A 13,456-nucleotide genomic window follows, 5' to 3' on the forward strand; every position below is an offset into this window, starting at 1 on the left:
TGAAGCAAGAAATGAAATGGATGCGGAATGAAATTAAGAGAATTCAGGTCAAAACTATTAAAATAAATCATGATGGCATGAAAGAGATAACAAAAGATGAGCGAGTGGCGTTGTATGGCGACTCCATTATTAAAGGTGTGCTAGAGGATAAAATGCACAAGGTATGTTTTCCAGGCGGTAAAATGAGTAGAGTGATTGAGGCATTGAATATGAGGCGGGAACGAGCAAAAGAGTTAATTGTATTAATTGGTACGAATGATTTGAGAGAGAACAAAGAGCATGTCAAAATGAATGTCAGAAGACTGCTTGGAAAGATAAACGAGAATAGTGTGACAGGAAGGGTGGTCAGTGTGTTGCCTAGGTATGATTGTGGTGACATGAGGTGGAGAGCAAGGATTATGAATGATATTCTGGCTGAAATGTGTGAGGAGATGGGAGTACAGTTTGTTAATGTGTGGAATGAGTTTGAGGGACGAAGTGAGCTGTATGGGAGCGATGGACTGCATTTGAGTGGTTATGGTGTGAGTCGCTTGGAGAGACTGCTGCTGGAAGGTAGAGAAGTGAATAGAGAGAATGAATCAGATCGAGAGGGGAGTGATGTGGAAGAGCAGGAGAGTAAGACAGGAGAGATTGAAGGAGTGGAAATGAATGTGAAAGTGAGTGGTATGAGTATAGAAAATGAGAGAATGGGTGTGCAAGAGGAGCAGGGAAACGGCGAGGCTCAGGGTGGACAGGGATACACAGCGTGAGAAAGGTGGATGCTCCAAGAGGAGGTGAGAGAATGTGTAGGCAGGAAAGTAATGGGATGATCAGGGATCAAAAGGAAACAGATGGAATTGCAAAGGGTTCTAAAATGAAGAAGCAGAAAAGAAAATGGCCCCAGTCCAGCATGGAGAGATCACATCGAGTGAGTGGTATCAGTGGAACTAGCTGTAGATCCAGAAATGAGTTGTTGTGTTTGTATACCAATGCTAGAAGTATAAGAAACAAGGCAGATGAAATGGTTGCACTAATTGCGTCTGTGCACCCAGAGATTGTCGGAATAAGTGAGACATGGTTAGATGAGGATGACATCCTGACAGGAATAGAGATGGAAAGGTATGATGTGTTTCGTGAGGATAGAAGGGGTAAAAAGGGAGGGGGAGTGCTATTGATGATAGAGAAAGAGTAATGTCCATACAAGGTAGAGATGCAAGAGGGAAATGGGGCCAGTGGTTTTGAGGCAGTATGGTGTGAGATAGAGGTGAATAGAATCAAATACTTGGTGGGATGTTGTTATAGACCTGGTAATGTGGATGGTGGTGATAGTGAAATGTATAGTCAAATAAGCCAAGCAAATAAGAAAAGGGTGATTATTATGGGTGATTTTAATTATGGCAATATAGACTGGAATGAAGAGATAGCAACTGGAAGTAAAGAAAATGAGTTTCTTGAGTTTTTGAGGGATAACTACCTCAGACAGTATGTAACAGAGGGCACAAGAGGATTAAGGGTCTTGGATTTGGTCATCTCATCGGAGGATGTAATTATCAATGAGGTATCAAATCATCCACCAATTGGTGAAAGTGACCATGAGGTGATTACTTGGGTGGTTGCCAGCAGTGCAAGGACCCCTGTGAAAAAAGGGTATATGTGGAACTACAAGGGGGGGGTGATTATGAAGAGCTCAGGAGACAGCTTGCAGGTGTAGCATGGAATGAGGAGTTAGCTGGAAAAGAGATCAATGCAGCTTGGGGGATTTTCAAAAAATATTTAGTGGATGCAATGTCTAAATGTATACCACGGGTGAGAAGGTTAAATAAGTTAGGTGTGAGATGGATGAATAAAGAGATTAAGCATGCAATACAGAGAAAAAGGGCATTGTGGAGGCAGCATAAGAGAAGTGGAAGTAACCAATTTCATGAGTTCTACAAAGACCAGGCAAGGAGAGTGACTTGGTTGGTGAGAGTAGCTAAAGAGAGGTATGAACAGCAGTTAGCTAATGAAGCTAAAAAGAATCCTAGGGAGTTCTTTCGATATGTAGCCAGCAAAAGAAAGAATGATTATGGAAGGATGACACTGATTGGAGGAAATGGTATAAAGACAGCTGTTGCAGAATGTGTGGTGGAGATACTTAATGAGCAGTTCATAAAGGTCTTTCAATCTTGTGAATGTGACTTCATGGAGAGATTAAGAGCAGTTGATGATGGGGAGGAGAGACTGACTGTAAGTGAGGAAGAGGTGTTTGGGGAGTTGAGTAAACTAGATGTAAATAAGGCTGTGGGACTTGATAATATATCACCGCGTATTCTGAAGGAATGTGCCAGAGAGTTGACACCTGCCTTGACATATTTTTTTAATACGAGTCTTGCACTTGGTCAAGTCCCTAAAGAGTGGAAGGAGGGCAAGATTGTGGCACTTCATAAAGGAGGTGATCGAACTCAAGCATCAAACTATAGGCCTATCTGTGTGTCAGGTGTTGTGGTTAAGTTGTTGGAGAAGCTTGTGAGAACTAGGATCCAGAGTTGGGTTGACAACAATGGTATAATCTTTGATGGACAGCATGGATTTGCTAAAGGGAGGTCGTGTTTTAGTAATCTACTTACTTATTACAATAAAGTGACTGCTTCCTTGGACAGAGGAGAAGGATACACAGTAATATACTTGGATTTTGCAAAAGCTTTTGATAGAGTACCTCATGATAAGTTGACAGTCAAACTAGAGCAGATGGGGTTGGATATTAGATTAGTGCATTGGAATGGAGACTGGCTATCTGATAGGTATCAACAAGTTGTGTATGGGGGTGCAATATCCAGGAAAAGGAAAGTCACTAGTGGAGTGCCTCAGGGATCTGTTTTAGGGCCATTACTATTTAACTTGTATATTAATGATATTGGCGAAGATTTGGATGGAGATATTCAGTTGTTTGCAGATGATGCAAAGTTGGGACGAACCATAAAGAGTAGTGAAGATGTTGTGGCCTTGCAAGAAGACTTGAATAAATTGAGTGCTTGGGCAAGCAAATGGGGATGTGAGTTCAATGTTGCAAAATGTAAGGTTTTAAAATTTGGAAAACAAAGATGGGATGCAGAATTTATGCTTGGTGAGAATATATTGTTGGAAGTAGAGGAAATAAGAGATCTGGGAGTGATAGTGGATAAGGATCTAAAATTTAGGGGACACATCGCCAAAATTGTGAAGACAACACAAAGACTTCTGGGAATGATGAGGAGAACACTGACATGTAGAAGTAGGGAGATTCTTGTTCCATTGTATAAGGCTTTGATTAGGCCACACATGGACTATTGTGCCCAGATTTATTCACCTGGTTTTCAGAAGGATGAAGAGATGTTGGAAAGGGTCCAAAGGCGACTGACTAAGGTAGTCTCTGACCTCTGGAATGTCGAGTATGAGGAAAGATTGAAAAGATGTAATTTGCAGAGTCTAGTGGAGAGAAGGAAGAGGGGAGATATGATAGAGACCTACAAGTTGGTAAGGGGTTGTTATAGGATCAATGGTGGAGAAGTTCTACAGCGAATAGTGGGAGATCAGGGGAGAACCAGAGGTCATACCTGGAAACTGTATAAAGAGGGTGTGAGTAGGGGAGTGAGAGGCAGGTTTTTTTCGTGCAGAGTTGTGAATGATTGGAATGCCTTTCCTGAGAGTGTGGTGTCTGCAGGGAGTTTGAATGTGTTTAAGACCCGGTATGATGAGATGTGTGTGAGATAAAGGGACCTCCTAGATGAGTCTTTGACTCCATGAGGTCTTGTTTAATAATAATAATAATAATAATAAAAAAAGTAGAGTATGAGCAAAAACTGGCAAATCAGGCTAAGAAAAACCCTAAAGAGAGTTTTTTTAGATATGTGGCAAGTTAGAAGGAAGAATGATCATGGAAAGATGAAGTTAAGGGATGAAAGTGGTAGAATGGTAACTGCTGCAGAAGACATTGTTGAGGTATTCAGTGATCAATTTATAGGTGTGTTTCATCCTGATCAGGGTGGAATCATGAGGAACTTAAGTGTAGAGGACATAAGAGAGGATAGCATAACTGTGAGTGAGCAGGAGGTATTTGAGAAAATAAATAACCTTGATGTTAATAAGGCAATACGATTTGATGACATATCACCATCCATCTTAATGGAATGTTCCAGGGAACTGGCAGTAGCATTGGCATTGCTGTTTAATAAGAGTTTTGCAACAACACAGGTTCCAAGGGAGTGAAAGGAGGGTAAAACTGTTCCACTGCATAAAGGCAGTGATAAGGCTGTAGCTTCAAAATCTGTATATCTGGAGTTGTGATGAAGGTCCTGGAGAGATTGGTGAGAAGTAGGATACAGAAATGGGTTGATGACAATAGTATTCTCCATGGTTATCAGCATGGGTTTGTTAAGGGGGGGGATCATACTTCACTAATTTACTTATGTACTATAACAAGGTGACAAATACCTTGGACAGAGGAGATGCATATATAGTGGTGTACTTGGATTTTGCAAATGCTTTTGATAGACTGCCACATGACAAGCTCTTAAATAAATTGAAACAGATGGGATTGGATAACAGACTTCTGTGTTGGATCAGTGACTGGCTGTCAGATAGGAATTAAAAAGTTGTATATGGGGATGCAGTATCTCGAAAGAGATAGGTCACCAGTGGTGTGCCGCAGGGGTCAGTTTTGGGGCCACTGTTGTTCAATTTGTATGTTAATGATATTGGGTCGAGTTTAACCAGTGATATCCAACTGTCTGTGGATGATGTACAACTGGGGATAGCAATGCACAGTCAGGCTGATATTAATGCCTTACAAGAGGACTTGAGTAGATTGCATGAATTGGCAGGTAAGTGGAACTGTCAGTTCAATGCTGCCAAATATAAGGTTTTGAGATTTGGTAAGTAACGATGGGATGCAAAGTATACATTTGGTGGGGGAAACTTTAACAGAAATGGAGGAGATGAGAAATCTAGGAGTGATGGTGGACAAGGACCTGAAATTCAGGGGCCACATTGCACAAGTTGTGAAGACATCACATTGAATAATGGCAATGATGCAGAGAACCCTGACATACAGAAATAGAGAGGTTATGATTCCACTGTATAAGGCCTTGATCAGGCCTCATATGGATTATTGTGCACAGATTTGGTTGCCAGGTTTTCATGGTGACGAGGATATGTTGGAAAGGGTACAGAGAAGATTCACAAAGGTAGTCAGTGGTCTTTGGAATGTGGAGAATGAGGACAGATTGAGAGAATGTAAGTTGTAGAGCCTTGTGAATAGGAGAAAGAGGGGGAGATATGATTGAGACATGTAAGCTGGTCAGGGGTTGTTATCAGGTAGACATGGAAGAGCGTTTTCATAGAATGGGAGAGGGGAGTAGAACAAGAGGCTATTGCTGGAAACTGTATAAGGAGGGTGTGAGCAAAGGAATGAGAAGCAAGTTCTTTGCATGAAGGGTGGTTGGTGAGTGGAATGCATTACCTGAGTGTGTTGTGGATGTGGACACATTGAATCAATTTAAGACGCGGTTGGATGAGTGTTGTATGCAATAGTGAGTACCTCCCACAATGAGTCTCTTCTCCATTGAGGTCAAATGTTGATAATAATAATAACTATAGTTTTACTGTAATCTATATTATATGCATTTTTGATGAAGTTTTATGAAGAACTTTATTGATGGTATTTTTGCTATAGCCTTCATTTATAAATGTATTGCTAATAATTTGTAATTCTTGTTTAATAGCTTGTATTAGAGCAATTTGCTCTAATATCTGTAACATGGTAGTTGTGTCCATAATTTTTTAAATAAAGAATCTGATGATGATGCAACTCAGTTAACTAAGACCTTCATCTCATTAATGAGTCTTGAAATGGGAAGAGTTCCAAACAAGTGGACGGAAAGCAAAACAGTGCCAGTTCACAAGAGTGGTGCCAATTACAGACCACTGACCACTGTATAACTGCAGTTGCAGACAGAAATTTGAGGCTGATGGTGACTTCATTAACTCATTCACTGACAAGGTACTACGGGGGAAATCATTTTTTTTTCCCCCAGAGTGCCTAACGCCAAATATTCCTTTAGTAAATTATGTTCTATTATCAAAATCCTCTCCCATTTTTTTTTTTTTTTGCTTATTAACCAATTTTATAACAAACAAATCTTCGACCTATTACTGTAGGGAACATTCCATAGTCATTTTGTCAGCTTTAATTATTTTATCAGTTCTATGTTCCCAAAATATCAGGCAACTAAATCTGTGTTCCAAAACTGTATTCTGCGACAAAAACCATATTACAAATTTGGAATGTCTTCTTCATAAACATGTATAACTTCTTCCTCCCTGCATGTCAATGTATATTTTTTAACATCCAAGTAGTTATGTGACTATTTGACCAATTTTGGAATATGTCCTTTGAACTTCACCTTTCTGCCCACCATTATCCCTGAATCTATAGCCTTACACAATTGTATTTCCACAAATATAGTATGGAGCTCGTAATCTTTTTTTCTCAAAAATGTGTAACCTTACACTTTGCAACTTTAAAAACTAAAACCATTATTCTTTTCTCACAATATCAGTTTATTTAAATCATCCTACAGGAGCATCTTTATTAACTATTATCCTCTCCACTTTTGCATCATCAGCAAACAACCAATTATGTGGCCAGAAATCATTTCCTTTTATCATTAATGTACAGGCTAATTAGGAATGGTATCCAAGTTGATTGCCCTGCACCCCACTAGTACTATCCTCCTGCCTTCTCCTGAACTCAGCTCTTTGATATTCTGTCAGCTATCCTCTTACCAATATTATAAACTTCATATCCATCTCATTTACTCCAATTTATGTAAAAATTTCATGAGGTATCCTGCCAATGCCTTGGCAACTTCAGAAGTATGATCATCATGTCCTTTAACCAATTTAGGTGCAACTTTATTACAGAAAATGAGTAAATTACGAAGACTAGCCCTATCCTTCACAAAGCTGTGTTTTTCTCCACAGAGAATCATATCCACCCATTCTTGTATTCTGTCCTTAACTATCTTTTCTAATATGTTTACCATTGTTGAGATACTGATCAGTTCATCTGCTGCCTGGCTTGGAGACTTAAACAGCCTAGTCAGAGGCACTCCTAATTCCTTGCACATTTCTCATAATATACATGCAGAATTCCCATATAATCCTAAAGAGGTATTCACATTAATTCGTACAACCGTTCACTCCTGTGATTAAGAAATTATGATTTTTTTATTTAAAAAAAGAAGAGTTTTTTTTTCGCTCCTCCAAAGTATATCAATTGTGTGCACAAAATATAATTTCAAGTATCACTGTATTGAAGGAAAGGAAAGTATTGAAACAGCATAAAGTGTAAAGTGGAAGTTCCAAAAAAAAAAAAAAAAAAGACCTGACTGTGCTTTAATATAAGAAAAGAGAATAAGAAAGAAATTATGAACTTACCGAAAGTAACTCATCATCAAATTCCTGTAAAATGCAAAAATATTGAGCATGTATTAATGGATGTGTTTAACAAAATGAATTTATTAATTAGTTCTAATACAGATTAATGTAATTCATGTACAATACAATACAGTAAAATATAGTACTGAACCTAATTTTCCTTCCTAAAAACCACAGTAAATCCTGTAGCAAACAGATGTTTACTATATCAAATGAAGGCAAATTATATTGTAATTATATTGTAAAAAAAAAATTGTCCATTTCTGAAAGTATTATTTTTGAAATTATAATTCGTTATGCATTTCATCAGCCTATCCATCACTCTATTTACTGGAGGCTTGAAAAATTACCATGTTTGGTCTCTAGAGCAGAGTTCCTAGATAAATTATCCACACAATCCTCTGCCACGATGCTGCCAAAACACATACCTTTCCTAACTAGAGGAAATTCCAATGCCTCCTGGCTGTAGTAGATGCTGATTTCTTTCTTTCTTTCTTCTTTCTTTCTTTTTTTTTTTTTTTTCCCACAGAGAAGGATATCTGGCTTCTGTTTCCTCTCCTCAACCTATCTTATAAATAAGGTGCAGGTGGCACCTTTCCACAGTATGCAAAACAAATTGTAGAGAATGAGAATCTCTTTGATTCAATGGTATAACATTTAATTCACAGGCCACAATCAAACCTTAAGGAAGTAAATTAGGATGATACCTAACTAGTTAGCATAATATTGTCAGAGTCCAACTGGTAAGATAATGGATCATTCTGAGAGAGACTAAGAACAGTGGCATGCAAAAGGAACTGCTGAGAGTACATTATACCAGGGAGATATGACCGAGTCTTTCACTGTGTCTCTTTAACTATCCTCCCTTAAATTAAGACAGGCAACATAATTAAAGTAGCACAGTGGATCAGAAAAACCTTTCAGGAAAAAAAAGATGAAAATCAAATAACACACAAATCAAATAGGGGAAAAAATCACTTCCATCTTCACATTTTTTTAACTTTTAATAAAATGACATAAATGATGTCTGCTACCATGTATAGACATCCCAACTTGATTCACTGCAATCAGATTTCAGCTGACAGCCACAATAAACAATGCCCAGCTGAAATGTCCAAAACACTAAATGTGAACCCTGCAATTACATATAATCTTATGTTATTACTACTACCAGGTCCCCAGGAAGTCAGGCAGTAATTGAGAGAGTCCATATACCAATCGTCATGTAACTTTTCTTGAATTTATTCATACTACCTGCACTTGCAACCTCCAAAGGCAAGTCAAGTCAATCATAGGAAACTCTGAGAGAAAATTCTAGCTCTCACCTGCTTAGTGGCTGCATTCATTGTCAACATTTACAAATACCTCTCCCCACTCTCTATTAAAGGAAAAATCCAATTTACTAATATTCTACATGACCCTTTCAGAAGTTTGAAGGGCTCTATCATATTACCCATCTTTCTTTTGCTTACTAATATCTACTGACCACAAATTCTTGATCTTCCCTCAATCTACATTCCACACTCTTTATATCATTTTTAACATTCTCTCTTGCACTCTCTCCATAGTATTTGAAAAACTTTGCAAACCAAGTGATCGATCTGTACACAACAGTCTGAAGTTTTATCAAGGCCTTGTAAAGATTTAAAATGACTTCCTTCAAGCAAATGTTTCAGCATTACAATTATCTTCTGAGATGTACTTACAGTCTTTGCTATATGACCCTGAATTTCAATTTCCTATGTATAAAAACTCCAGCTTGGTTACAGAAAGTTTTTTCACTAGGGCATAAATTAAATTAAAAATGCCAAGAAATTATATTCTTGTTTAATAATTTATCCAAGTGCAAGAAACTTCATGCTTCATGTGCAACTGAAGTTTGCACATGAAGTTTCTTCCCTACTAGGCTACTTGTATATAAAGGCTAATGACTTCACATTATAATTGCCTTAGTATCCCATAATGAAGGTGCACATCCTTATGGGTGAATATGGTCCATTTCTTCTAGAGTAATCCTCTAATATAACTTCACGTTTACTAACATTGCAGCAGTCATTTTCATATTGACAATTCCCACCTATTCAAACCATTTGGAAATTGCTGCATGTCAATTGCATTCCAGATCACCCTACCTTTCTTTGCATCAGCAGTGAACAGGACAGCTGTATTTCTTCTGTAAAATGTAATTAATGTAAAGATGATAACAGTGTGCCAAGAATGATCTCTGGGATACACTACTGGTCACCTTAAATCTTTCAGACTCATGCCCTGATCCACTACTTTTTTGATATTTTGTCAGTGAGCCATGCTCTTATCAAGCTAACAAGTTTATAATCCTGCAACTGATGCAACAACTGTCCATGCTGCATCCTATCAAAAATCTGAATTAAAAAAGTCCAAAAGCATCAATTGTACTCATTCTCCCTGTCTAAATGAACTGTAACATTATTATAAAATGTGAGCAAGTTACTCAAAATATGACCTTCCCTCAGTTTGTTACAAAGTACACATTTTATGTCAATCCATTCTGAATGTGAGCTCTTACCAACTTGTCCAAAATCTTCACCACTCCAGAGATAATGATAGGACTATAGTTAGATACATGAATATTTATATTACTCTTTTGCAATGAAATTATCATACATACATACTTTTTTTTCCATTCCTGCAGAATATTCCCTGTTCTGAGACTCAAATTATATAACCAGGTCAAAGGAACAGCCAATTCAAATGAACACTCTATTAGCATCTGTGTTAATATTCCCACACACCCCATTGCTCAATTCTTATTTAATTTATGCAAAAGTTTTAAACTTCCTCCTCATAGAACTCAGTTTCTTCATTCAGTGCTGAGGTAATTTTCAGCTCAACATTCATTTTGCTAAGCGTATAATTATTATTATTATTATTATTACGGGTATCTCCATGGAGTCAGTAGACTCATCGCGGGAGACCCAAACTAGCAAAACAATATCTGTCATATCTCTTCTTGAATTCATTTACAGATGAAGAGCTCACAACAAAGTCAGGCAATGAATTCCACTCATTCACCACCCTCCAGGCAAAAAACCTTGTTCTGACACCTTTGTTAACCACACTCTTCTTTAATTTCCAGAGATGACCTCTTGTTCTTCCATCACTATCACACAGCTGAAACATTTCCCCTGCATCAATCCTATAAAAACCTTTTAGTAATTTGAATGTTTCTATCATATCCCCTCTTCTTCGCCTATCAGCCAATCTCTGCAATCCACAAGCTCTCAATCTATCAATGTAGGGAGCATTTTTTATATCATTCATCTTCTATCATCCACATAGTATCTGCATTCAGTAGTTATTCATTCACTTTTTCTTTTACCGGCAACATAATGATAAATTTATTTTGGGTTGTCTTTATCTTGCAAAGCCAGTTTCTTTTTATACTCCAACTTAGCTTTTCTTATGGTACTTTTAACTCTTCTGGCCTATGCCTTATAATTTTCATATCTGACATCCTTTTATTGCTTAAAGGGTTTTATAGGATAGATGCAGGGGAAATGTTTCAGCACTTGGCTCAAGGGAACATCCCTAGAAGATGAATAAAGGTGTGGTTATTAGTAGGGATGTGAGGACAAGATTTTTTGCTTGGAGATTTGTGAATTGTGAGTCAGCTGCGAGTGCTTTCTTAATGGATTGAAGGAGAGGTATGACAGATTGTATAGATAGATTGAGTCTCCAGACTCCATGGAGATAACTGTATTATAATAACCATCATCCTTATGCAGACAGTATTCATTCTGCATATTTTTTTAAAAATCACTTGCTTAATAATCCATTCCCCCCCCCCTTACTCTGATCATTCTTCAAACTCTAGGACACATTCCGATATTGCATCACTGACGTATCTAGCAACTGATAATATGGGATCAAACCTAGTATTTTCTTCAATATTTTGTAGTTCAGGATGAAACCTTTCATGAAGAATATCCATATAACTTAGCAAATTTCCAGGTCAGTGCAGCATGATCCCTCTCACCAACTAGAGGAAGACAAGATTTAACTGAAACCTTCCCCTGACACTATAATCAAATCTAACACCATTTGACAAAGAGTTCATAGAACAAATGTGAAGAACCTTAGGAAGAATGAGGACACATCATAAAAATTATGATGTTTTCCCTGAACTCTTTATCTGCCAAGATTCCGAAAACTCGTGTCTGTTTCACCTTCTGAAGCCAAGTTTTTCCAATATGACAAGGATAATTTAATTTTCTCTGATCTAAGTGCATGACTTTCAACTCAGCAACATTGAAGTGAATCCCCATTCTGCTACACAAAGCACCAATTTATTAAAATCCTCCTTGTAATAACTGAGCTTCCTGACACTGCTCGTCGTAATTTAATATCATCTGCAATCAATTATCTTCTCTCAAACCCTCAACTATTATGACTGAATACATAAATTAAACAAGTGGTTCTAGAACAGGTGATATCCAACTTACTACATTCCTTTTTTGGGACTCTCAACTCCAATATACAACTCATTGACTTCTAGCCTTTAGTTATCAAATGATAAGCAGTAGTTTATCATGTAGTAAGTTATTAAAGCAAGTCTTCCTCCTTAACAAGCTCATGCTGCTCTTTGGAAAGATTTATATTCTGTCTTCAATTAACCTCTCTAACACCTTCACTGCTACATGAGATATACACAATGTACTACAGTTGGATACCACTGACTTGGATTTTCCCTTATACAGTAATATACTTTTTTGCTCTTCTTTCCACTCTTATGGGACCATTCCTGTTGCCATTTTGATATAAAAACAACTATATTCTGTAAACAAAACCATATACATAGTTTTATCACATCCAGTCCCACAGCTTTATCAAAAGATTTTAATCGATTATCATTCTAAAACTGTCAGTCTTCTATTTTCCTTGCTATTATAATTCAACTCTAATCGTAACATGATTAACTATATGAAATACACAAACATAATATTAATTAAACATATTATTATTATTCTTTCTTTTAAGGTTACATGGTGATCAGCATTCATATTTATGAATTTAGGGACACAAAACACACATGTTGAAAAGATTATTTTACTGATTATTAATAAAATAATAACTTTACGTTTCGACCCCTGTATTGAGGTCATCTTCAGAAGGATACATGTGTATAAGAACAAGCTACATGCTGTTGCACTCTATACAAGTAAATTACATCTATGTTGTTAACTAATCTTTGTTCTTAGCCTGCCCTCTAGTGATAAAAAAAAATATTATTATTATTATTTAGACCTCCATGGAGTCAAAAGACTCATTGTGGGAGGTCCTTCCTTCCTAGAAAACACGAAGTCTATCATACCACTCCATGAACTCACTGACTGCTCGCACTCTCTCCACTCTATCAGGCAATGCATTTCATGAATCAATCACCCTCCATGCAAAGAAACCACTCCTCACCATCTTGGTCACAGTTTCCTTTTGTAACTTACAGGGATGGCCCCTTGTCCTCGCTTCTCCCATTTCCAACAAGTGAAATAACTCCCCAGTGTCAACCCTCTAACTGCCTCTCAACAGTTTAAAAGTCTTAATGATATCAAATCTCCTTCTATCTACCAAACTCTGCAGTCCACATTCCCTCAGCTGATCCTCATAACCAACATTGTCATCATCATCATCATCTTACATATCAAAGATTTAGGCCTAGTATGGCCTGTTCCGGCCTTAAAAGTCATCGTTGAATCGTTTAAGAGGACATCCTGGTTTTCTTTTTCCTAATGGCTTGTACTTTAAGGCTTGTTTTGGTAATCTTACTGTTTTCATTCTTTGAACGTGTACCATCCATCTATGTTTATATTTTTTAATTTTTTCAATTACTGGTTCTTAGTTTAATTCTTTCATAATATCTTCGTTTCTTTTGTGATCAAATAGGATATACTTTGCAGTTTTTCTCATAAACTTCATTTCTGCTGTTGTTAATCTTTGTTTCTTAATCTCTCAGGGGGACCCTGTAACCCCTAGAGAGTGTGTCCCC

The 13,456-nt window shown here is 37.3% G+C and overlaps 1 protein-coding gene across 1 annotated transcript in view; it reads right to left on the reverse strand.

Annotated features, from left to right (window-relative positions):
- Positions 1–13,456, reverse strand: part of LOC150094582 (voltage-dependent calcium channel subunit alpha-2/delta-3-like) — a 1,537,934-nt gene that overhangs the window by 461,454 nt on the left and 1,063,024 nt on the right. The window contains exon 21 of the mRNA XM_090412095.1: positions 7,435–7,458. Coding sequence (XP_090268221.1) covers positions 7,435–7,458 — 24 coding nt within the window. The remainder of the gene's footprint in view (positions 1–7,434; positions 7,459–13,456) is intronic.

This window comes from Typopeltis vanoorti, chromosome 22, assembly GCF_054136105.1.
Source record: "Typopeltis vanoorti isolate ZY-2024b chromosome 22, IOZ_Tvanoo_1.0, whole genome shotgun sequence".
NCBI lineage: Eukaryota > Metazoa > Arthropoda > Arachnida > Uropygi > Thelyphonidae > Typopeltis > Typopeltis vanoorti.